General features: G+C 44.1%; 4 protein-coding genes and 1 non-coding gene across 7 annotated transcripts in view; all 5 read left to right on the top strand.

The window, feature by feature from the left end:
- Nucleotides 1–1,528: 1,528 nt before the first annotated feature.
- On the top strand, nucleotides 1,529–10,964 carry sun2 (Sad1 and UNC84 domain containing 2). Of its 2 annotated transcripts, XM_041071895.2 has the most exons (17): nucleotides 1,529–1,977; nucleotides 4,539–4,636; nucleotides 5,374–5,482; nucleotides 5,572–5,675; nucleotides 5,779–6,153; nucleotides 6,536–6,595; nucleotides 6,831–6,902; nucleotides 7,344–7,492; nucleotides 7,838–7,888; nucleotides 7,995–8,033; nucleotides 8,200–8,394; nucleotides 8,469–8,603; nucleotides 8,704–8,800; nucleotides 8,897–9,012; nucleotides 9,087–9,260; nucleotides 9,338–9,427; nucleotides 9,574–10,964. In XM_041071895.2, the coding sequence occupies exons 3-17, from the start codon at nucleotides 5,376–5,378 to the stop codon at nucleotides 9,688–9,690; spliced, it is 1,881 nt and encodes a 626-aa protein (XP_040927829.1). In that variant the 5' UTR covers nucleotides 1,529–1,977; nucleotides 4,539–4,636; nucleotides 5,374–5,375; the 3' UTR covers nucleotides 9,691–10,964. The 2 variants fall into 2 exon arrangements, with proteins under 2 accessions (XP_040927829.1, XP_029014369.1); XM_029158536.3 differs by lacking the exon at nucleotides 4,539–4,636.
- A 1,977-nt stretch (nucleotides 10,965–12,941) lies between these two features.
- LOC114867713 (P2Y purinoceptor 1-like) lies at nucleotides 12,942–14,368 on the top strand. Its single transcript, XM_029170658.3, has 2 exons — nucleotides 12,942–13,305; nucleotides 13,546–14,368. Exons 1-2 carry the CDS (start codon nucleotides 12,964–12,966, stop codon nucleotides 14,071–14,073), a joined length of 870 nt encoding a protein of 289 aa, XP_029026491.1. The 5' UTR covers nucleotides 12,942–12,963; the 3' UTR covers nucleotides 14,074–14,368.
- Nucleotides 14,369–17,273: 2,905 nt separating this feature from the next.
- Nucleotides 17,274–19,749, top strand: LOC114860812 (G-protein coupled receptor 4-like). Its single transcript, XM_029159719.3, has 2 exons — nucleotides 17,274–17,910; nucleotides 19,142–19,749. The coding sequence occupies exons 1-2, from the start codon at nucleotides 17,497–17,499 to the stop codon at nucleotides 19,670–19,672; spliced, it is 945 nt and encodes a 314-aa protein (XP_029015552.2). The 5' UTR covers nucleotides 17,274–17,496; the 3' UTR covers nucleotides 19,673–19,749.
- On the top strand, nucleotides 18,609–18,680 carry trnap-ugg (transfer RNA proline (anticodon UGG)). The gene has a single exon. It is a non-coding gene; the product is annotated as a tRNA-Pro (tRNA).
- A 4,800-nt stretch (nucleotides 19,750–24,549) lies between the features above and the next one.
- The window catches only part of LOC114842527 (proteinase-activated receptor 3-like), a 3,068-nt gene continuing 1,618 nt past the window's right edge, over nucleotides 24,550–25,999 (top strand). For both annotated transcript variants that reach the window (XM_055510931.1, XM_055510928.1), the window contains exon 1: nucleotides 24,550–24,906. In XM_055510931.1, coding sequence (XP_055366906.1) covers nucleotides 24,565–24,906 — 342 coding nt within the window. In that variant the 5' untranslated portion in view covers nucleotides 24,550–24,564. The remainder of the gene's footprint in view (nucleotides 24,907–25,999) is intronic.

Raw genomic sequence — 25,999 nt, 5'->3', positions numbered from 1 at the left:
CGCGCTGCCAATCATGATAAGACCGACTGGTGATGAGTGTGTGTGTGTGTGTGTGTGTGTGTGTGTGTGTGTGTGTGTGTGTGTGTGTGTGTGTGTGTGTGTGTGTGTGTGTGTGTGTGTGTGTGGAGATTTCCCTCTTGCCCCTCTGTGTCATCAACCCCCCTGGCCCCATCGTGCCCTCCCTCCCTCTCCTGCGCTCTTGGTCTCAAAAACAAACGCACCACACATGCGCTCTATTCTTGATCACATTCCAACACAGTGACTTCGACTTCAGGCCAGACATGAGAAAGTGTGTGTCCTTGTGACGTCAGCTGTTTGTTTATGTGCTATGGTTCTGTCTGGGGCACCAGCTTAGCAGATAAGCAGGGTGGGAGTTTGTGTGTGTGTGTGTGTGTGTGTGTGTGTGTGTGTGTGTGTGTGTGTGTGTGTGTGTGTGTGTGTGTGTGTGTGTGTGTGTGTGTGTGTGTTTTGACGTGAGGAGACGAAGGAAGTGCCAGACATGAAAGGGTGAATAAAAAGTGTTCTAGAAGAATTGTCCCCCGGAGTGATGAGCTTGTCAACTTTATAGACTCTGCATTGTTGAGCAACTGATGATTGAGTGTATTCCTAGTTCTCTGTCTCTCCCTCACCGAAGCCAGAGGAAACTGCTGCATAATGATAACAGGCTCGAAGACAATGGGTTCAATGGGCGTAAATACACACAAACACACATTTCCATACACAATGCACAAGTACATGGGTAAAGCTCAGGGGTCGGGGTCCTGCTTGTGCCGCTGATAGTCTCTAGACCTTCTGAAATTATTTATTAAATATGGAGCAATCCGGACATACCAGACGCATTTTGACTCTGTTCTTCCCCTAAAACGACCCGTTGGACTCTAGAATCAGCCTCGCGCTGCACCTTCCTGTGTAGACCTTGTCTACCCAGTGATAAGGTCACATTGGGTTTATTTTGGGCTGCTTCAGGTATTGTGAGTCCAGAAGCCTTCAGGCTTTCCCTTAAAAGCATTTTGTTGTGTTTTGGTCCCTCATGTGTGGAGAAAACACTACAGGTACAGTTTTAAAATATGACTGGTTGATTATTTGTTTAATAAGGCTCCTAAAGGCAAAAACCTATAACAAATTGTTCACTTTTTTGAAGGCTGTAGTTGTGGCGCCATTATATTGTAATGCTCAATGCAAAATGCTGCTTTTATTTACCACTTTCACAAGGCTATAAAATTAGCCTTGTTATTATACTCAATTAGCTTTAGCAAGGTGTGGCCTAACACCACCCATTAACCAATGAATGTAATTTTTATTTCACTTAAATCATAAATCCAATTTGTAAGAACATACAGTAGAGTGTGCATAAATCTTGAGGCAGCTGTTTGTAGTAGGATGGCTCCACCGTGTGGCACTAACGCTGAACTGCATCTAAAGCTTAAGATTTAAGTAAGCGCAGCTACAGAGTTGTGCCACTAGAGGGCGCATCGCGCTTTAGAGTCACTAAACGCTTAGAAACAGACCGGAAACAGATTGCAAAAATTATGCACGACCGTCCTTATGCTTGTGTACAACTACCGTTTAACTGTAGAATATCCTAGCTAAATTGTTTTGTTCAACGTAAAATGTGATTATTGACACGAAATTGGTTTAGATTAGTTTTACATAAATCGAGGGAGGCTACAGAGCCGTATTTTGTACGGCCGCACCGGAAGTGGCTGGTCGCCGTGTCGCTAGCTTAACGCTGCTCAACTGTCATCGCCAACGGGGAACCTCCGGCTGTCACAGCAGCCTCGCTCCGTCTGCGCCTCTGTCCGGCTCTCAGCGCCGCTCCACCGGCGAACAGCCGCAGCCTCCGGGCTAAACGCAGCGGGGACGCTCTGAGGTGAGCCCGGTGGTGGTGACGGTCGGTTGACAGCGCGTAGCCGCCTGGCTGCTGCTGGTGGCGCCGCGTTCTGTTCAGCTGCGACGGGTCGACGGCGACAAAACGAGGTGAGTTTAACACAAAGAGAAATGTTGTAATGTTGTTAGTTCATCTTTGCTTTCTTGCTGTTCAGGTCGCAGCTTTGAGTTTTTCATGCGGTTGCTTTCGTTGCTTCTCGGACTCCTGCGCCTTTAGTCATCTTATCACAGTCATCTTGTTTTATTACTAGATCCGAGTTAGCAAACTTCAAACTTCACGTGACTGCCGATCTCCACGCAGAGTTACACGATCTGTTGGACTCGTCCTCGCATGAAGGTTGTTGCTTTTCCTGTCACAACCAGAACCAGCCCGTGCTGTGTCATGTGTCTGGTTCTGTCCGTAGCCGTGTGATAAGCAGGGGCGTTTCTAGTAAAGCGATGATCTGGAGCCTAAACGTCCTCAGTTGACACGGATGTCGACAGTTTGTTGGGGAAGTCATGTTTTACCTACAAATACGGTATTTATTAGCTGGGTTACATTCAGCTTGACATCATCCACTGTTTTACAGATTAATATGAGCATCTTTAGAAGCACGTCTGGATATTTACACATGATGCCTGAAGACACAGCACTGTAATAAACTGTCAAAGTGAACTGAGGTGATCATTAAGCTTCGGCTGCGAGGAGCTGCAGGATGAAACATGCTGTAGACGTTCTGGAGGACATTCCTGGTCATCACGGCTGAGGCACCGAGGCACCGTGTTCTCCAGTAGAACCGCAAACAGCCGACTGCAGGGAAAAGCCACACAGCTGATGTGTCTGATACGAACAGGCCTCGTTAGGTCGCTGCAGTGTAAATGAGCGGATAGCGTTTGCCCCCTTCTTCAGCTGAGGTTAATTGATCTGAAGCCTCGTGGCTCATCTGCTCTGTCTGTCTGAGTCATATTTACTGTCCTAAACTTCAGCCACAGCTTCAAACCATCTGTCCGTGACTTTTAATTTGAAGACTGGTTCTGTACATTTCTTTCTTTCTTCCTCTTTAGAGCCAGAGCAGTGTTTAATGCATGTCTGCCCCTCATGTCACACACTTTGTTCCTTTGTGTTTAACCCTTTGTTCAGCCTCTCTGTGTTTCCCTGCATTCTGTCGGCTCTGGCTCTTTCCCTGTGTTTGCTCTCGTTACTTACGTCCACCAATATGTATGGAACACGTGTGCTTGTTGTTCCTGTTCTTTCTTCTGTGCCCTGGCACCGCCTGTGGTCACGGTACTGGACCGGTTACTAAGCCCCACCCGTCGCAGCCCACAACACCACAACCACATCAGGGTTTAAGATCACTGACACGGGAGGCACGAACACGTTGAACCCATAGGACCTTTTGAGACTTTCAGCAAAAAGTTTGCATCAAAAGTGACTAATAACGGAAGCTATCAGGAACATTTTTCCAGTTGTACAGTAATCCTGCATAGCTCACAGGTTAGTGCAGTATTTTTGTGTAACATTTTTAAAATAATTTTATATTCACAGTGCTTTTACTGGTGTAACTGGTTCCAGTAGGATGCTAAAGGGATGACTGAGTCACTTCCTGTGGACAGAGCAGCAAAGTTCTAGATGCGATGAGCCTCGTTCCTGTCACTCCTCAACGACTGTAGGGTCACGTGTTGAGTGTCTGTGTAGCAGTTCTCCCTGCATGTGATTCCCACAGGACCTGAAACAGTATTGTCTTTATCTATGGGGGGTCCCACATGGGTACATAGTGTGGGTACATAGTGCGGTTCTACACAATAGAAATGCCACAGATTCTCCAGTATTTCAGTGAGAACAAGTGTAAATGAGATAATGGCTTTGTTCAGTGCCGCCTGCTTGAAATGAAGGGAGCTGATTTTAAAAAGGAAAGTTGACGTGGCATTCAAAGTGGGATTTGGAGGCATTAAAGCTCAAACTTCTTCCCTTGTTGGACTCTTACACTGTAGCTAAAGCCTCTTAACATGCTAGAAGGAAAGAATTGCTGCTGAAAGTGTGTGTGTGGTTGCTGTTTGTTTTGTTTGTTTGCAGGATGCTGCTAAATGGTTTGAAGCATAGTGTGAATTGTTCTGTGCAAACTTGGCCGATTCTGATTCTAAATGGAGAAAAACCTCTTCCTTCCCTTTTAATAGTTGTTTTTATGATGTGGACATGTCATATCTGTCATATTTGTCAGCAGCTTTAAATGTCTCAACCCACACTGTTTGGGCTCAGGCTCTTTTGTTAATCCTACTTCAGTGGAACATTGAGTGTGAGGTCAGAGAGCTGTTTAATGTTGGCTGCCACCCATCGAGCCTTTCAGGCAGTTCTGCTATGAATGCATGAAATAACAAAAACTAAAAATACAACACATCACTATTCACATACGTCCTCACCACAGTTTGGTGGTGCTCTGACTTCTTCCCTTGCTAAATGCAGCTTTTCATCCATGAATTAATAAAGGTTCTACATGAGCGATGAGTTACACTCTACTAAATTAGGCCTTGACGGGGCTTCGTGTGTGTGTGTGTGTGCGTTCCCCCTGACTTCCTGTCTGTCTGTTGGGTACAATCAGCCACAGCTTCCCGTTCTGTCATTTTTCGCCGTTCTTTTCAGCACAATGACTTAGTTGCGCCTTTGCTGTCTTCAGCTGGTGATGTCAGGAGGACTGACACTGAAACCTCAGCCTAACCTGAAACAGTAGAAATCGATTGAGGGCAATACTGGGAAGCAAATCACAACCTGAAGGTGAGTGTTGATCTTCAACAAACCTTCTAAAATCCTACTTTAAGTGGCCAAATAGCTCAGTAAGTTTCAGGTTATGAGACGTCAGTCAGAATTTCTGTTTGCTGATGTTTCACTGTGCTGCCAACGTATTAGGAAGTGTTTCTAACTCATTGCCTGCTTCTTCACGCGGACGTTAAGATAGTGAGTTTTGGCTTCTTTAAGGTCAGAACTAAAGGAGCGACAGCATCGGCTGCTTTTCACCCAGTGCTTTCTTCACAATGTGTGTGGGGTCAGTGAAGCTTTCCTGGATTTGCAGGAGGCTTTGCAGGTTTTTTCCAGTGTTTGGACTAAAGAATAACACACCAAGCTGTTACAGGTAGTCTGAACAAAATGTCTGGACTTCCAGTGGATTAACAGGATTATGGGCCAAGATTAACCAAGAGAGCATCTGTCAAAAAACTGCTTTTAGAGCTACAGAATCTTATCTGTTGAAGTAGTGATACTGCAGATTTTACTCAAATTAAACTGTTCCTCCCTCTGCAGGTTTTACCCTTTACCCAAACTTTTGGGCTTCTTTTCCTTTCGGCTGGTCCCATCAGGCGTCGCCACAGCAAATCAAGACATGAACATAAAGATGATTAATTGTGTTTATTATTACTTCACCTTAAAGAGTTTAGCTGCACCACAATAGAGAAGCTGCTTGGATATGTATGCTGTACATGAGCTCTGCTCATGGTTTGTCTGTCTCTGTCTTGCAGTCATGTCTCGTAGGAGCTCTCGCCTGGTGTCTGGTGGCTACTACAACTCAGATGAAGAGTCTGACTCCAGTAGTGTGACAAACATTTCCTACAGAGAAAATCCTGTCAAGTACGTCACAGACAAAGTAATACTGGTCTGCAGCTTGTGTTTGCTACCTGAAATGTTCAGTAACTCCTGTGTCTGTTCATCGTCATCAGGGTTTTCAAGAAGAAGGCAGGGAATCGCAAAGCTGGCTCCCGTGCCTCCAGCAGAGCCAACAGCAATGCGAGTCTATCCAGCCCCGAGTCGCCTTCTGCTGCAGGTCAGGCTGATGCTGGAGAATATGTCGTAGAGTGGACTTGAAGGTACCTGCTGTAAACTTATAACACATACTTCCTTTCTGCCTTCTTTGTCTTCTGTCTCAGGTGTGAGTCCTCTAGCAATCAGCCAGAAACCATCAGCCATAAGAACCACTCCCCACGTCTTCCCCACAGCCACCCCTCGGCCTGCCCTCACCCCTTCCCTCACCCCTTCATCCAGCCGAAGTCAAACCCCCACACGCTGCTGCTCAGTCCCCCCAGAGAGGAGCCCCTACGCTGGGCTCTACAGCTCCATTAGGCCTGAGCCCAAGCAGCCGAGCCACAGCGGGGTGGACAGCTCGGGGTACTCTTCCTCTGAGGGCCCGTACAGGAGGCCCACCGCTCCCAGCAGCAGCAGCAGCACCAGTCCAAGCACCAACCCAGAGGCGTCCAGCGCAGGATACAGAAGCAGAATCAGCAGCAGCCTGTCCAGGCTGACGGGTGAGTCCTGCGGTGTGGGGACCGTGAACCTTGTTTTTGCTATCAACGGGGGGACATTGTGATAACGTGGGGACACTTGGCAGGTCCCCCCAGTCCAAAGGCTTTTTTGAAGGTCAAGATGTGATTTTAGCGCTGATGTTAGAATTGAGTTTTGGTCAGATTAGACGTCTGCCTTTATCTGTGATGGTTAGGGTGAGGGGCTAGGGGAGTCCCCATGTTGATGAGAAACCTGACTCTGTGTGTGTGTGTGTGTGTGTGTGTGTGTGTGTGTGTGTGTGTGTGTGTGTGTGTGTGTGTGTGTGTGTGTGTGTGTGTGTGTGTGTGTGTGTGTGTGTACTGAGGCCAGTTATATTGATTCATATTGATCCTGTGTTTTGTGCAGACTCAGCCTCATGTGTTGCCGCCGCAGCACACTCAAAGGTGGTGCATCTGACCCATTTAGGTACGTGTTGAGCTGATCCTTTCTTTGTGTAAACATACATGAACGTTTCCAGAACGTGATGTTATTGTTGTGCTGCTGGTGTGGAGTGGATGTTACACTACAGGTCCACATTCTTGTGTATCTGCGTATTTGCCATGTTCACACTCTGCACATTGTTTTTCCTTCTCCACAGTCACATGTTGTTGAGCTCCAGCTTATCAGAGTCCTTACAAACCAACATTTCTTCGTTTTGCAGCTAATGCATCGATGAGCAGTCGCACAAAGAAGGCTCTAGGTCTGCTCCTCCTCCTCCTCCTCATACTTCTATGTAAGTCACATTTAGCGCACAGTGGGTTTGCAGGTCATTCACACGACCCTTCCAGTGTTTTTTGGTAACACCTCTCCAGTAGAAGAAGACATGTGTTTTTTTAATTCTGTGCCTTTTAAAGCCTTTTTTATGTTTCCTGGATGCAGATTCCCCTTTTATATAATCCAAACATGTTATTGCAGTGGGTAGATGCCTCGTGGAGTGTGTGGTTGCAGCTGTTGCTTTGTAGCGACCTCTGCTGGATATCAACAACCACTGCAGTCAGTACAGACAGGGTTTGGGATCATTAATAGAGATCTCCACCTTTCAGCTGTGTGGTGCTACCTGACAAACGCGCTGCCACACAGCAGCGGTACCTGAGTGAGGAGATGCTGCCTTGGTGCAGACTGTTTCTGTTTCTTGTGTGTGTTCTTGAGACACTATCACTCCTGTTTTCCCCAGGTATTTGGCTCATCCTCCCTTTGTTGACCTCTTTCATCTCCCGCATGACTTTCACAAAGACCTCGTTACAGACAAAACCCAAGAGTCCGCCTGTTACCCCCGCCACTCCTCCACCTCAGCCCAGCCCCCTGCATTCTGCGCCTGTGGTGGTAGGGCCCAACTGCAGACTGTCTGCAGCTCACTGGTTTCGTTTGTTTGCTTTTGATTAGAACTGGTTGAACAGATGACTAAACAGATTACTGGGTTAGTGCATATGTTTGCTAGTCTGACCGTGGACCTTTCACTCAGCTAATGAGAGATTCACAAGGGTGAAGGTCTCTTGTGTATTGTCTCTTTGACGTCACCTTCTTATGGTGAAATCAGATCTCTGTACTGTAGGTAAAAGGTGCTCTTTAAGTAGTTGTTTGTCATGGCCCTCCTTATAATAAACGTACCTTTATTAATTAATAGACATGAAAGTCAGCTGTTGTCATTGAGTTGTTTTGTCTCTGCAGGATCCAGCTGTTGTATCTGCTGCTGTAGAAGCCAAGATGCAGCATCTTTTGGTAAGAAACCGCTCATCTTAGCAAATATAATTCAGTTTATTTACAACAAAGGTATGAAAAGGTCAACAGTAGTTGCTCTACTGTACGCTTGTGCACTTGATTGCAGGCAGAACTGCAGCTGAAGCAAGAACAGCTTCTCTTTCAGGTAGGAGAATGTCTTCAACTAAGACGCTAACTAAAATAAAAAACAACTTAAAAGATCCTTATTCCACCTCAGTGTCATTTATTAAAACTGATAAACTACCTGATCAAAATGAATTACCTCAGATCTAGTAGTTGTAGTTTTCTTTGGAACATCTGTCTTTCCACAGATGAAGGAGCGGGTGCAGCTGGACCTGCACAGTATGAACGCCAAGCTGGAGGCGGTGCAGTCTGACAGCCGTGTGCGTCTGGAGCAAGAGGCTGCTGGACTGGGCCGGCAGCTGGCAGAGCATCAGACACAGAGCCACACTGCTCAGTCCAGCCTCAGCCTCAGGGTCCAGGCTTTGGAGGCCCAGAATGCCAAGGTAGCACCCCTAACAGGTGCCACATGCACAGTTATGATGTCACTCCAGCTTGTGTGACCTCCTGTCTCCTGTAGCTGTCACAGGAGTTGTTGTCCATTCAACTGCAGCCTCCTCCAACCTTGCATCCTGATAGCAGTGCCATCACAAACAGTCACATCACTCCTGAGCTCCAGCAGGCCATGGAGAAGTGGTTCACCGACCGCATCAAGGTTGGAGGACATTCCGTAGATAGACAAGACCACACATGGTGTTAAATAAAGGGACGTTTCACTTTATTACACATCAAAAATTCCTCTGAATGTGAACCAGGAGCATGATGCAGTCAGGTTGGCCGACAAGGGCGGCTGCTCAGACTGTGGACGTCCCGTGGCTGATAAAATGGCCGACTTTGCCCTAGAGACTCAAGGTGGGAAGCCTGACTGTGATACCTACTCCTTCTGCAGGTGTACTGTTATTGATGTCATCCTTTGTGTGTGTTTGGATGCTGTTTGCTTGTGCGTAGGCGCCAGTGTGATCAGTACGAGGTGTTCGGAGACGTATCGTATCCGTTCGGCATGTGTGACCCTGTTTGGCTTCCCTCTGTGGTATCCATCTGAAAGCCCACGCACTGTTATTCAGGTACAGCGGTCGTCCTGCGTTCTCCTTTGTCGACCATCAGCAGTCTCACTGTTCGTGCACCTCCTGCCTCTCAGGGTTTCCCCGTGCTGCTGCCGGGGAAGTGTTGGGCATTCCATGGGGTCCAGGGGACGCTTGTCATCGCTCTGTCTCACCCTGTGAGGATAACTCACGTGACACTGGACCACCTGCCGCGCTACAACTCCCCCACCGGCCGCATCGACTCTGCACCAAAAGACTTTGAAGTCTATGTGAGTGCACAGACATTAGGTGGCTGCCATTGTGTTTTGGAATCGTTATCGATGTGTCTGTAATTTCTCTTTCCCAGGGGATGAAAAATGACACAGAGGAAGGAACGCTACTCGGGACGTTCACTTATGATGAGAATGGAGAGTCCACGCAGACGTTTAAGCTGCCAGTAAGTTCTAACTGGAAGCAGTCCATGACCCAGTCACATCCCCAATTAAAACGTGTAGATTTCTATAGCTGCTGCTTTCTCTGGGTCTCGTCAACACACTAAAGTTTTCTTCCTCTCTCTTTCTGTTCACCTCCTCCCACACACAGAATCCAACTGACGAGGTTTATCGATACGTGGAGCTCCGTGTTCTTAATAACTGGGGTCATATTGAATACACGTGTCTCTACCGCTTTCGAGTGCACGGAAAGATGGCATCCACGTGACCCTTACTGAGCACGACCCATCGCCTCCTTCCAGTGCATGAGAAAGTACATCTGAAACTCTAAGAACAAAAGATTCTGTTTGGTTCGTTGGTTTAGGGCCACGTAGTACTGGGAAAAAGAAGCTGGGTGATAAAATAATGTAGTTTCTCTCATTCAGCTATTCTAAATTGCATTTAAAATATCTCAAAGTAGAGTAAGAGTATGTGAGAGATAAGTGTAAAGTATTACTAATCAACAAAAATCTACCTGGTGAATCCATTTCGGAGCCCAAAGCTCTAGAAAGGTTTTGCTCTTTGTGATACGTGTGTTTTTAAACGTCGGTAGCCGTTCACCGGTTTATCAGCAAACCTTTCCTCACGTTTCATTACTGATGCCGGTTTCTAAATTAACACTGACTCAGATCTCAGAAATTCTTCTGATGAGTCGTGTGTCCCAAGTCTTCTTGCCCACGTGAAATAATTAGTTCATTTCTAGCTCGCTTTGTCTGTTTCAAGTTAGTTCAAGTATTTCACAGTATAAGCTTCTCTTTAAAACTTTAGGTTTGCTGTTATTCTGGTTAAAGCAGCTTTTATGTTGTTGTTGAGAGGACACTTCACTGAATTTCAGTGAGAAAACAGGTACAGAAGGTAGCATGTGTTTTAATCAGTGCTGTTCTTTAGAAAGAGAAAGATTTAAAAGGTCTTCAAAAGTAACATGCAGCTTTTTTAAAAGAACACAAATGTTAGGACTCATCAGTTTTGATTTAACTGTGTTACTATTTAAGGATATACATATATGAAGATAAATGATTTATTTTATTACTATTATTATTAACAATGTGCAAAACGTCAAAATAATTTGTATGTGTTGCATTTAGGATTAAACTCTAGCTGTGCTGCATTTTACACTGCTACTGTGTATGAAGTTAATATAGTTTTGGTACAGTTACAATATTTATAATTTCAGTTACCTTCAGAACCATCAGGCTTTTTTGACCAGGAACTAGGATTTGCACTGCTCACACAGCACTGAAATTTGAATTGGGTTTTGAGATGTAGATCATTTCAGATCACGGTGTGGACAATGTTTCTTACATTAACGAATGAAGCATTTGTCATCGTCTCTGGAGCTGTTGAACAGCCTGTGTAGTGCTAATGATGAATATATTTGTGTACTCTCTCTTCTCACGTGCAGCTATGTTTGTATGAGCATGTGAACAACATGGAGCATGATGCTAAAGCTTCACACACGCTGTTGAACTGTTTCTTTAGAATAAATAAAGAGACTTTGCTACAGTTTTGTCTTTTTATTTGTGGATATGTGATTATATTAAGTCTATATAACTATGATATATTTACTGTCTAGGTGTCCCCATATGTTTAAGTACCACACATACACACACAGGTTCGTACACACACACACACACACAGGTTCTACACTTGCCACAGCTTTAGAAGCATCTAACCTTTGGGAGCTGCTTGGGTCCTAACGAGATAACACAAAGGACAAACGACGCTGCTCAGGGAGAGAACTGGATGTACTGGACACAGAGCGTGACACAGAACAGCGGGTGGAACACGGTCAGGTGGAGCCTGAAGGTCTGAGGTCGAGCTGATGCCGGTTTTGCCCAGCGAGAGGCGGCCGACCAGAGCGTCCGCCGGCAGAGGCGACACCATCACTGCTGACAGCAGGAAGCACCAGAGCAGGTCCAGAAACGCCGGCGGTGGGTTTTTACAGCTGATGGTTCTGGTGCCAGAGCACGTGTCCATCAGGCCAGGGAAGAAGTCTGTCACAAGAGAGTTTGACAAAAACGTCACTTTCAGTACAGATGAAGTGAAAGCTGAGCTTTGTTTCTGGCTATTGAGGCTTGTTGTACCAATATTTCCACCGGCTCATTCCTACTTCGACTTGATTTTGTTTTTACTTAATACTTATTTAAGTATTAATTATTTAATTAAGTATTTTTCTTAATATGGTCAATAATAATTACTGATGTGCGTAGTTTTGCTCACTGACTAAATCTATTTTCTGATACTTATGAATCTGGAAGAATTAGGAAATATTAAAAGCAGACTGGTTTTGGTCCCTGTGTGTCCACGGCCGTGTTTACAGCCCTGAATTCAAACTCACAAAAAACGTGCATGCCTCATTATTTGGAAGATTTATTTTATCCTTCTCCACTTCTAGTATTTATCTTATTTTGCACTGTCACTTATTGACTGGATGCAAATCATCTCAAACAGCTGCTGTGTTGCAGCTGATGCCATTTTATCACTATCATTAATTAGTTACTGGAAATGTAGCTGCCTGAAATGGGACCACAATCTGCAGAACAATGTGTGACTGTGTGACTAGTCCAGGATGCTGCCATCTGCATCTGCAGCTCATTCCACACGTGTTCAGTTCACCAGATGATGAAAATATTGTTGATTAAATGATGATAAACACTTGTAAAACATCATAATTTTTTGTAACTTCTCCTGAATTACACGGAAATATATATTACTATTTACTCTATAGGATTGATTCTGTTCCTGACCAGGAGCAGGATGGAGGAGGAGACATCACATCACTACTGTAAGGTGTAAAACAGCGTAATGTACAGTAATAGTATGTACAGTAATAGAAGGTGTTTGTGATGAGTCTGCAAACAGATTCCCAATGGGCCTTTGGTTCTCAGCACTAAACAATCAGCACGTTAGTAACAGCTTGCGTTCGATTTCTCATTTATGTTTTGCTTGCATCACCTGTTTACTAAAACAGGTACAGTTGCATCAGTGAGATGAGTCTTCAGCTGCAGCACTCGTATGGTTAAAGACGCCACCTGAACAGACCTGGGATCAGTCGACACTTTTGCATGAGAAAAATAAAAAACAACCTGAGGCTGAGGCTCTGTAAGACCTGCGTTTGTATAATGCAACAGCTCAGAATATTGCACATGAACTCGCTCGAGTTACAAACATAGTATTTTCTTGGGCTCAGTGTAAACAGGCGAACGGTCCAATCACTAAAACATCTGAGCAGCTCTGCGCCTCCATAACCAATCACAGTATGGGGTTGACGCCACAAACTAATGGACCTTCTCATTCATTTGTCTCCGCAGCACGCGCTTAAAAGGCCCCTGCCCTGAGCATGTGCTGCTGAGGAGAGGTTGGATTGGTGAGGATAGCGAGTACTGCTGCTGGGAAACTGACCACTGAGACGGTCATTTCAAGCCTAACAATAATTGTCTTTGCTTCTTTCTTGTCGTTTTACAGCCTCAGCTGCAGCGCTCTGTCCTCCACCTCCGAGGTCATGAACTGCACCAAACTCGGTGACCCGTGCGGACATCGACCCTGGTACGAGTTCCACGAGTGCGCCGAGGCCCCGTACGCCTTCGTCTTCTACTTCGCGGTCAAGGTGTTCAACCTGGTGCTGGGGACGCCCTGTAACGTCCTGGTCATGTGGCACATCAACAGCAAGAAGAGCGACGCCTCCACCTCTGACATCTTCATCTTCAACCTGGCCGTCCTGGACGCCTACTTCTGCCTGATGACGCCCGTTGAGTTGCTGAACCGGGTCCAAATGGACGACTATCGCATCTGGTACTTTGCGAGGTTCGCGTACGGGATTAAGGACGTAGCGCCGCTCTTTCTGGTAAGACTGAACAGAGCAGTAGCATTTTATGGGCAACTTGTATTATTATTGTGTAGAAACACCTGGTTGTAACAGAGGACTTGCTTTACTCTTCGGTTTTGCTGGTTTATGATGAGACTCTACAAGGTGCATTGACAAGAGCATGTTTAACTCAGCGAATCAGACCTTACGGCCTTAAGTATGAATGTTTTTATTAAAGAAGTGAGTCTGAGGCTGTAAATCTGGTCCCTCCTCTTCCAGATGTGCATCTGCCTCGATCGCTACGTGGCCGTGGTTCACCCAATGCTGTTCACCGGTATTCGAGACAACAAGATCCGCATCGGCATTTCCGTGGTGGTCTGGGCGCTCATCCTGGCTCACGGCCTCGTCAAGAGCGTCTTCGGGGTCATGAGCGTCAACGAGGTCTTCAGTAGCGTCATCATGATCGCCTTCATCGTCATGGTCTTCTGCAACCTGTCCGTCATCTGGGTGCTCCGGCGCTCGGTGGCTGGGAAGGAGGAGATGCACCCGGTGAAGAAGAAGGCCTTGAAGATGGTGCTGATCATCCTGGCCATCATCGTGGCCAGCTACCTGCCCGTGTTTTTCATGCCCTTCGTGTCCTACTACTCCTTCGTGGTGTTCCAGTGTCAGATCAGCATCGCCGTGTACTCCATCATGGACCTGAGCTGCAGCGTGGAGCCTCTAGTCTACCTCGTAAAGATGGAGCGAGTCAGCGTCAGCTGCTGCAGGCGGAAATCTGCCAAGACGCTTCACGACCCCAAGGCCTAACCAGGCTCATGCAGAAATCGACCCGTCTTCTTTCAAAGCAAGTTAGAAAAAGAAGCAGTATCACATAAAATATTTGACGCCACGTACGCATCTGCCCAAAGAAAGTCAAAATGCTTTTCTGGCTTGTGAACCTGTGGCACCAGTTCACTTTGAAAACAAACACCTCTGTTTACACCTCTTTTCCTGCAGCTGTGATTTGTGTCATCGGAGGCCGTCAGGTCCTGTGCTCAGGATGAGCAGGGTCCAGGATCTGAACTGCATCTGATTACTTTTAAAAATCTCCTTTAATGTTTTACTCTGAAGCGCTCGCACAAGATGTGTCGAATGGGAGGTCACTCTGCCATTGACCTTTGACCTCTGGCCACTAAAACGTAATCACGTTTTCATTTACACTTATGTCCAATAAAAAACATCCCTGTGTGATTTCTGTGATACACCGTCTTCGTATGAGAATTATTTTAAGCTAAGTCTATTAATCATTAGCTAAATGTGTTTGTGTCATAAATCCTGCTTAATTACCTCACCACTGTTTATTAGCATTGAGCTAGTCAGTATCACATCTGGCTGCCCAAACAAACAGGCCGAGTACAAACATCAGTGCTGGAACTGAATCACCCAAATAAAACCACCTCTAGAAACTGTTTAAAGCTCGCTGACCTTAAGAAAAGCTCAATGTCTGCCCTTAAATCTGCCCCGTCTCACTTATTTAACGCATCACAGTGGTTGAACAGACTGCTAACGTCTGACAACAGGGTCCATGACTAGATGACAGCTTCAACTCACAAGCACCTGTTTTCAACAACATTTAACAAATTACATTTATTGTTATCACTGCTTTTGGTGTTTGTTAATGACCACTTGTATGGGTCATGAGCTTGTTGATAAACTATTTCAGCTGTCTGAGTCAGAAAGTTGTTCATTTAAGTCAAATTAAATGAAAAACTTTGAAGAAATGTCCCCACTGTGGGACTGCCTTTTTCCTTCTCAGCTTTTTCCCATCAGGCGTTGCCACAGCAAATGATTCACATGGTTTTTATGGGCAGTTTTTACGCCAGATGCCTTCCTGACGCAACCCCATCATCCAGTCTGTCCTCTGCACCTCCATCACTGTGTGGTTTGGTTCAGCCTCCAAGCAGGACAGACACAGACTGCAGAGGTCCGATCAGCAGAGAAGATCATTGGGACTGAGCTTCCATCCATTGAGTCTGTACCGGGCCAGACTCAGAAAACGGGCTGTCAGCATCACTGCTGACCCCACACCCCCCACACACAAACTGTTTAAACTCCTCCCCTCTGGCAGACGTCACAGAGCCATAGCCAGCAGAACCAGCAGAACCAGCAGAACCACCAGAACCAGCAGAACCAACAGAACCAGCAGAACCAGCAGAACCAGCAGAACCAACAGAACCAGCAGAACCAACAGAACCAGCAGAACCAGCAGAACCAGCAGACACAGGCAGTCACAGTCCGCTTCTTCCCCAGGCTGTGTCTGAGCTGAACTCACCATCACATAGAGAAAGGACTCAGTAAAAACATGTGTGGTGCAACTTTTAATTAATTTTATTCTATTCTTGATTTCCTTCGTGCAAATACTGTATGTATATAACTGTAATTGATGTGTAAATAATTACTGTTCGTATGAGGGTATGAAAGACGGAGTCAGACCGGATATAATAATTCCCTGTTCGTCTTGTGCAAACCTGGCGAATAAAAGCGATTCTGATTCTGATTCTCTGTTTATTGGGAGTGGCTAGATTAGAACCCGCAACCTTGTCATTTAACTGTGCCAACTGGCCTGAGTTATTGAGCGTAAGATTGCAGCTTCTCACCAACTCATTGTTTTGTCATGATTTTGTGATCATACAGTAAACTGCGTGTTCGTATCATTTCCACTAATTAAGAAAATTGAAAAAATGTGGAGTGAAATTTACTTGGAAAAACCTTCTTAATAGTTAAAGTTATACTTAATAGCACATAGTTAGTAAACGTTACTTTTTTGGTGATTGATCCAAACAAATGACTAGATCTTACTCACTCCACCTTTGTAAATCTTACTCTAAGTGTATTTGCATCAATACTTACTATGATGTACATTTATGTAAGTTCTCTATCAGTAATTTTTAATTCATTTTATATTGTTACAAAATATTTACTAAATTTTACTTATTCTACCTCAGCATTTGTTATTTCGTATTTGCATTATTACCTTCTTGTGTTTACGTGATATTAATGTTAATGAGTGTTGGGGGTAGAGGTTGGTGCATCCCACTGCTGACACACAGATTGCAGGTTCAATCCTCTCAGAAAACTGATAACAAGAAACGCAGCATGATGTTATTCTGGCCTCAGATCAGTTTCAACCACAGCTTCAAGTTAAAAGCAATAAAGTCTGGATAAAACTAATCACTACTAGTAACTATCGCTAACTGCTTCAGTCAGGTGTTGCTGTTAGTTTAGTGACTCTTATGTGCTGTGCTGTAAAGGTCTTAACAGGACGAGTTGCACCACCGTTACTAATTATTACATCAGGTTTGCTGCGATTACAAAGATGCCTTAATCCCATTGGTAAATAAGATCACAGATTTCACATTAGACTTTTTAACCAGACGTCTCCATCATCAGCGTAGTTCATTGTTACCGACCAGTGAACTCAAACTTAGCTGCAACTTTGTACCTTGTTCACAGAATTCTTACAGAACCATTAACATGACATAAGTGCATGTGTCCATAACTTGATTCAACCTTGTTTTCTGCACGTGTTGTTCATCTATAAAGAGGGAGAAGCAAAATACATAATTGGAACAACAATATGTTCATTTTCTGTGTTGCTGTAGTTAAATTCCAAATGACTATAACTAATATTTTTTTGTGATCCACTTTGATTTATTCAGATTTCAGTTTGATATAAAATAGCACTTTTATGCATTCGTCTACTGGGTTTTCTGTTCCAGCATTTACAGGCATTGCTACCAAAAAGGCAACGTGTCAGTGACCATTAACAGACCTGGGATCAGCTTTTCCCGTCTTACACCCCAACAGGAACCACGTGGATGGGAAAACTGACAAACACCCTGAGGCCGTGGGCTTGGGGACCCTCTACGCCTGATAATGCAACACTTGAGAGTATTGCTTTGTGCGTATGACTTTGCTGCATGTTGCAGCGATCTGATCTGCGAGCTGCTTTTCTGCCCAATCACAGTTTGGCGCATAAAGCACACTGGGGAAGGCTGCTCAGTGTTTTTGTGACTGGCCCAATCCAAGTTTGTCTCCAGTCTCTGAGAAAGACCTTTATAAGCCCCTGACCCTGAAGCTCTGGTTCCACATGCGGGAGGGTTCTGCAGCTGGTGAAACAGAGGAGGACTGCGGGACGCGGGAACGTTAAGGTCATGTAAGTTGTAGAAATGTGAGTGCAGTCATATTTGGATGTTGACGGCTGGACCGACTCCTCCTGAACGCTGTTCTCCTCTTCAGCTTCACTCCATCGCTGCCTGTACCATGAACTGCACCGCTGTGGGCGGCTACTGTGGACCTCCGCTGTGGTACCAGTTCCCAGTGTGCGCCGAGGCCCCTTTCGGCTTCGTCTTCTACTTCGCGGTCAAGGTGTTCAACCTGGCGGTGGGGACGCCCTGTAACGTCCTGGTCATGTGGCACATCAGCAGCAAGAAGAGCGACGCGTCCACCTCCGACGCCTTCATTTTCAACCTGGCCCTGCTGGACGCCTTCTTCTGCCTCACCACGCCCTTGGACCTGGTGAACCGCATGTTGCTGGAGGACTCTCACCTTTGGTACTTTCAGAGGTTTGCGTATGGGATGAAGGACTTGGCGCCGCTCTTTCTGGTGAGTTCTTGGTTTTAAACCAGAGAGTTGATGAACTCTGACAGGCAAATTAAACGTTTTTGCTCATTCTCCAACATTAGCTTTATTAATGATAGTGTTCATTAGTGCAGCACAAACCGCAGTCTGGGATAAATAATGCCGCGTTAAAGCAGCATTCTGCATGTGGACTCACGCAGGGAGGACACGTCTGTCTAAAGGTGCTCAGTTTAATGCAGTTTATTTCTGACCAGTCCTGTCTGTGCTGAGTCACTGTTTAGTGACCAGTGTTGTGCGTAAATGCGCGCAGTAATTCTCAATTTGGAGACGTTGATGTTTTTTCGTTTTGCAGAAGCGTGTTTAAAAAGACACGTGGCGAAATTCAGAAATCGCGTGGCACAAAGAGAATCACTTTGTAAGTAAATGAATTTAATGAGCTTGGCGACATACGTAAATAAAATGACGATGTGATGTATGACGAGTTTTTAGTTAAATTGTCTCATGAATGTTAACGTGTCATAAAGACATCTGAGAACTTGCATCAGAATGAATCGTTTATACAGTCTTAGCGGTTTTCCCTGGATCATTTTAGCCCAGTACCACAGTCCCTGAGGTGGTGGAGAAAAACGAAGTCACTCGCAAGCGCAGCTCTACTACTGTCTGTTGCCAACGTTTTCCTGAGACCCGGAGTCCTGTATGTGATCCTGTTTGCATTGATCTCAGGCTCGTTGGTCTAGGGGTATGATTCTCGCTTTGGGTGCGAGAGGTCCCGGGTTCAAATCCCGGACGAGCCCCATTTTTTTTTATATCCTGTAGGAGCATCAGTGAAGTTATCAACATACAACAATAAAATGCTTGCTTAACCAGCAACTGCATTTTTATAGTAAAATGTCCGTTCCATTTTGAGCTGCAGTGGCTCAGTAAGTAGATCGGGTCAGTTTAACCTGCATACAGCTCTTCCATTGGTTTATGTGGGAAAAGCATGCTGAAGACCAATGTGCAAACCATTTACCATTTGACATTACAGTTGGTGTTCAAACTATAAATAACAAAGGGTTAGGCTGGTTACTTCAAATAAAAAGTTCAGTTCTAAGTTTAGAAGAGTGTTTGGTCAAAACTTTGCATGAATCTGCTTTTTTAACATAATTTAAAGGTTTAGTCCAGTAGTTTTCAGTAAAGAGTGGGAAGAAAGAGTTGCTGTAAAATGGATCAACACACTAAACACGCTGTTACTTGTGCTTGTCTGCTGCTTCAGGTGTGCATCTGTCTGGACCGTTACATAGCTGTGGTCTTCCCGGTCCTGTTCACAAGCATTCGTGACTCCAACGTCCGGACTGGGGTTTCTGTGGTGGTCTGGGGTCTGATCCTGGCTTATGGGCTAGGCAAGTGCATCCTGGGAGACCCAAAAGTCAATGGGATCTTCAGTGGTGTCATCCTCTTTGCCTTTGCGTTCATGGTGTTCTGCAACATCTCGGTGATCTGGGTGCTCCGTCGCTCTGTTGCAGGAAAGGAAGTCATGCACCCAGTGAAGAAGAAGGCCTTCAAAATGGTGCTGATGGTCTTGGTCATTATCATTGCCACCTACCTACCAACTGTGGCTCTAATGCCCTTTGTGTCCTACTACTCATTCATGGTGTTCAACTGCCAGATCAGCATCAGTGTGTACTCCATCATGGACCTGAGCTGCAGCATCGAGCCTCTGCTCTATCTCACAAAAATGGATCATGTGGGAGGCAGCTGCTGCTGGCAGCGTCCGTCTAAGGAGCAGCATGATGCAAAAGTGTAATCAGAGCCAAGCTCTGTATAGATTAGACTGATTTATAGCCAATAAAGGTTTGGGATATTTTGCTTATTGCTTGTAACTGAAAAATGACTCATATTTGTATACCGATATTTTTTAATCAATACCTCAGATAAACTGCATCTGAAGGGAACCAGCTTAGCAGCACAGAACTGACAGCAGGATTCCATGTGTTAGCATTAGCTATGAAAATAAATATAAATAAATCACAAGAAATCAAATTTAAATTACTAATACAATAAATGTGTTAAATTTTACCATCATTTTTTCAACTTAAATAATAATGTTGGCCAGATACAGCCACACACTGCAAAACATTAATAACAGTTTGTTTAAATAAAGATTAAACTTTATCAATATTATAAATGTTTCCCTATCACATCCTTTGCAGAGTTCTGAAAACTACCGTGTTGTATTTGAGAAGGTAAATTAATTTGTCTTTAGTTAGAACCTTTATGTATCTTTTTGCATGTCATTTTATATAATTATTGCAGCTGAACATTGTGACACCCGAGCAAACAAACTCAGTAGGTGCAAATTTACAGCAGCAAATACATCAGACATCATTTGACCCGGATAAAGTGTTACTGTCAGCTCTTAATTTATTGATACATAAACTATTTACAACACTGTTTCTTAATATATCATAATAAATCATATATGTAGATTGAAATTTAATTTAAAGTAAATATTTAAACTAAAATCTGTTTTTAAGATGTAAGTAACAGTTTCTCTAAGACAAATTATCAGCAGAATTTTCTGAATCCCCCTTTAGATTGTATTTCAATATTTTCATTTCTAAGGCAGAGCATAAATCTGATGCACCTGAACAGTAACTGACAGATTACTGAACACAAGTAGAAATCAAACGTTAGCTGTTGATTTTAATGCCCAGTAATTTAGTTGTGAATCTCCTTTAGAATTTCCAACCTGGCTTCAGGTGCATCTTATAATGTCAAATGTGATGATAAGGATAGGTTGCATTGGTGAGGATAGCGAGTATTGCTGCTGGGAAACTAACCACCGAGACGGTCATTTCAAGCCCACTAATAAATTGCTTTCCTTCTTTCTTGTAGTTTTACAGCCTCAGCTGCAGCGCTCTGTCCTCGACCTCCAAGGTCATGAACTGCACCAGGCACCCTGGTACGAGTTCCACGAGTGCGCCGAGGCAAGGTGTTCAACCTGGTGCTGGGGACGCCCTGTAACGTCCTGGTCATGTGGCACATCAACAGCAAGAAGAGCGATGCGTCCACCTCTGACATCTTCATCTTCAACCTGGCCATCCTGGACGCCTACTTCTGCCTGATGACGCCCGTTGAGTTGCTGAACCGGGTCCAAATGGACGACTATCGCATCTGGTACTTTGAGAGGTTCGCGTACGGGATTAAGGACGTAGCGCCACTCTTTCTGGTAAGATTGAACAGAGCAGTAGCAGATGTGACAAATCGTCATCTTACAATATAAGCTATGTCTCACTGAAACCTAGCTGCAGCAGAATTAATATGTAACTTTGAATGAGTCGACTCCAATGAGTCACATAAACTATAACATTCCTAGAAGTACAGGTAGAGGTGGAGGAGTAGCAGCAATTTATAACTCAGATTTACTAATTACCCCTAGACCTAAACATAGCTATAACTGATTTGAGAGCCTTACTCTGAGCCTGACTGCTCCATATTCAGAGTTCTTAATTGAATTCTCTGAATTATTATCTAACTTAGTTCTTAGCAAAGATAAAGTTATTGTAGTGGGAGACAGTTTCTATCAACATCTACATAGATGTTTATAGACACTATTGGTTTCACTCAGCATGTGAATGAACCCTCTCATTTTTAATTACGCCCTTGATCTTGTCCTGACATATGGGGTTAAAAAGGAACAGCACTGAGATGGTTTAAATCCTATTTGTTGAAGAGATTCTAGTTTGTTCATGTTAATGACAAATTCTCGACATGCACAAGGATTAGCTATAGAGTACCACAGGTTTCTGTGCTTGGTCCAATACTGTTCAGTCTATACATGTCTCCTCTAGATGAGATTATTAGAAAGCATTCCATAAATGTTCATTGTTAGGCAGATGATACTCAGCTATACAGTATATGTCTTTGGAACCAAAAGAAACAGATCAACTAGTCAAAATTCAAAGTTGTTTAAAAGGCATCAATCATCATCCTCGATGTCCCAAAATGTCCTTCAACTAAATTCAGATAAAACCAAGTTTCTTATAGTTGAGCCTAAAAATCACTGAAGAATACTACTGATGCATATTTACCTCGGATGACATAACATTAGCTTCAGGTTCTGCTGTAAGGAATCTCTCTCAGAGCGATGCAGAGATACTGATTCATGCATTTGTTACCTCTAGGCTGGACTACTGTAACTCCTTACTCGTAGGATGTCCTAACAAAAACCCTACAGCCACTGTAATTTCTGGATTATAGTGCACCCGAGGTAAGTCACACCCTTTAGATTTTAATAAACAAAGTTTTCTTCATATGTAGGCCACAAAGTATAGTGGAGTGTACTCTGCACCTTAAAACCACTAAAGTTAGTGTCTTCAGTGTCAAAATTTAACTACCTCAATTACTTCGTCATATACTTTCTCATTTTTTCTTTCTGCCACACAGTCGTCCATACCCTGATGGACCAAGCTTTTCGACTTGACTTCTTTAAGGTGGCAATTGTTTGGATTTGGTTGAGTACAGCAACTTGTGCATAATAAGAATAAGTAAAACGTCTTAACAATCTCATTTGCCGAGTTAGCCTTTTACTTAAAGCAGAAAAAAAAAATCTGCTCCGTCTCCCTGGTCCAACTGTCTTGCCTGTGTCCTGTCCCTGGTCCATCCATCCTGCCTGTGTCCAGTCCCTGGTCCAACCATGCTGCCTGTGTCCTGTCCCTGGTCCATCCATCCTGCCTGTGTCCAGTCCCTGGTCCAACCATGCTGCCTGTGTCCTGTCCCTGGTCCAACCATCCTGCCCGTGTCCAGTCCAGTCTCTGGACTGACTACCGACGGCTTCATCTCAAAAACAAAACCCAAGCACCTGTTTTCAAAACAACATTTAAGATATTGCCTGCATTTATTGTTATCACTACATTTTGTATTTGTAAATAACCACTTGTTACTGTAAAGGCCATGGACTTGTTGGCATATTATCACAGCTGTCTGAGTCAGAAAGTTGTTCATTTAGGTTTAACTCTATGACAAAATGATTAGATTTGACATCATTACTGATGGCCTGTAATGCTTGCACAGAAATATTCAATCGATCGATCAATCAACCAATTAATCAATAAGTCATTCAATCAATAAATCAATTAACCAATCAATTAACCAATCAATCAACTTTATTTACAAAGCACCTTAAAAAACAGTAAAACAGTAAAAACCATGACCATGTAAACACTTAAAAACAAAAGCAAAAAAACTATTTTAAAATCAATCCGAAAACATACTGGGAGCCAATGAAGTAAAGCCAAGGTTGGAGTAATATGCTCTCGTTTTTTTGTACCAGTTAGAATCTGGGCAGCAGCATTTTGGACTAGCTGTAGTCAGGTCTGTGACCTCTGGCGTAGCCCAACAGAAGGTGTGTTGCAGTAGTCTAATTGACTTGTGATAAAACCATGGATTGACGTCTTAAAGTGATGCTGTGAAAGAAAAGGTTTTGCTACCTAGTTTTGTCAAATAAAAAAAGCTGAGTTTGACCACTGAACTAATATGTGCACCCAGTTTGAGATCGCGGCCCAGTCTCACACCCAGGTTTGGTGCTGTAGATTTCAAATAACTAGATAGATTTCAGTGGCCTGAGCTCAATGACTTAATTATTAATTTTAATAATTATTATTTGATGATCTGTGGAATCTACTAATAAGTAATCACTACTGTGATTTTGTCTTCATTTGCATTGCTGTTAGTTTAGTGACTCTTTTGTGCTTTGCTGCAAATGTCTTAACAGGACAATTATCAGATGAGTTGCACCACCGTTACAAATTATTACATCAGGGTTGCTCTGAAAACAAAGACGCCTTAATCCCATTGGTAAATAAGATCACAGATTTCACATTAGACTTTTTAACCAGATGGCCCGATCATCAGCGTAGTTCATTGTTACCGACCTGAGTGAACTCAAACTTAGCTGCAGCTCCGTACCTTGTACACTGATTTCTTACGTAACCTTTGATATTGAGGAGGGAGAGTTGTAGTTAAATTCCAAATGACTATAACTAATAATTTTTTGTGATCCACTTTGATTCATTCAGATTTCAGTTTGATATAAAATAGCACTTTTATGCATTCGTCTACTGGGTTTTCTGTTCCAGCATTTACAGGCATCGCTACCAAAAAGTGTAAATGAATGAGGCAAACGTGTCAGTGACCATTAACAGACCTGGGATCAGCTTTTCCCGTCTTACACCCCAACAGGAACCACGTGGATGGGAAAACTGACAAACACCCTGAGGCCGTGGGCTTGGGGACCCTCTACGCCTGATAATGCAACACTTGAGAGTATTGCTTTGTGCGTATGACTTTGCTGCATGTTGCAGCGATCTGATCTGCGAGCTGCTTTTCTGCCCAATCACAGTTTGGCGCATAAAGCACACTGGGGAAGGCTGCTCAGTGTTTCTGTGACTGGCCCAATCCAAGTTTGTCTCCAGTCTCTGAGAAAGACCTTTATAAGCCCCTGACCCTGAAGCTCTGGTTCCACATGCGGGAGGGTTCTGCAGCTGGTGAAACAGAGGAGGACTGCGGGACGCGGGAACGTTAAGGTCATGTAAGTTGTAGAAATGTGAGTGCAGTCATATTTGGATCTTGACGGCTGGACCGACTCCTCCTGAACGCTGTTCTCCTCTTCAGCTTCACTCCATCGCTGCCTGTACCATGAACTGCACCGCTGTGGGCGGCCACTGTGGACCTCCGCTGTGGTACCAGTTCCCAGTGTGCGCCGAGGCCCCTTTCGGCTTCGTCTTCTACTTCGCGGTCAAGGTGTTCAACCTGGCGGTGGGGACGCCCTGTAACGTCCTGGTCATGTGGCACATCAGCAGCAAGAAGAGCGACGCGTCCACCTCCGACGCCTTCATTTTCAACCTGGCCCTGCTGGACGCCTTCTTCTGCCTCACCACGCCCTTGGACCTGGTGAACCGCATGTTGCTGGAGGACTCTCACCTTTGGTACTTTCAGAGGTTTGCGTATGGGATGAAGGACTTGGCGCCGCTCTTTCTGGTGAGTTCTTGGTTTTAAACCAGAGAGTTGATGAACTCTGAAAGGCAAATTAAACGTTTTTGCTCATTCTCCAACATTAGCTCTATTAATGATAGTGTTCATTAGAGCAGCACAAATTGCAGTCTGGAATAAATAATGTTGCATTAAAGCAGCATTCTGCATATGGATTAAACCTTTCATACGCTCCCACCTTAGTTTGACTCAGTGTTGCCAGAAAAATGAAGAAATGTCGTACCTATGCTTTAAAATGATCGTATTTAGACTCAAGCTATCGTACTGTACAAACTAACAACTTCAATTAGTTAATGTCCCCGTTGTGTGATTAATAAAGTCTTGTCTTATCTTATCTTAAAAATAACAGTGCATTTAAAAACAAAACTCTTCTATGAGCACACAGCCTAAGCAAATAACGCTGAGGCTTAGTTATTTGAATTAAACAATTATTTTATTATTTTTTGAAGCCACTTGCGGCAAAAGGCTTGACAGGTTAAATTCGTCCCTGAATTGAAGCGTCTAACAATCAGACAGGTCGATAAAGCTGCTTGTTTGCTTGTCAAACTATTTTCTTTTAGTAGTTTGTTTCGTTTCTAGACTCAGTTCTATTTCCGCTTTAGTCGCGATGTTGGATAATCGATGCAACTATACAAACAAAAATGAGCAGCTAATTCAACCAATCAGGAGCGCTGCAGATGTGATTGACAGATAAGAGCAGCCAACCAGGTATGAGTAAAAGCAGTTTCTGGTGATTTGCTCGACAACCAAAACAATATTACAACATGATTAAGGACAGTGTCCGAACCATCGCATAGAAGCTTTACAGTATTTTAAATCATACAGACCGCAAAACAATCGTATAGATACGATAATGTTCGTTAATCTGGCAACACTGGCTCGGTTGCCTGTTGTGCAAGCATGTACGGAAAGGTGAGGGGTCAAGTCACAGTTTTGTTGTTTGATAAGAAACGAGTTGAGTTTTTATTGTTCTGCATGCAGTGACGTGTGATTTAGCGACACAGGGAGGACACACCTGTCAGCACGTGCACAGTATCGTGGAGTTAAAACCTGACCAACCCTATCTGTGTGTTTAGTTACC

This window comes from Betta splendens, chromosome 1 (genome assembly GCF_900634795.4).
Source record: "Betta splendens chromosome 1, fBetSpl5.4, whole genome shotgun sequence".
NCBI classification, from domain to species: domain Eukaryota; kingdom Metazoa; phylum Chordata; class Actinopteri; order Anabantiformes; family Osphronemidae; genus Betta; species Betta splendens.
The sequence above is the reverse complement of the archived record's forward strand: the minus strand, read 5'-3'. Positions and strand labels throughout refer to the sequence as shown.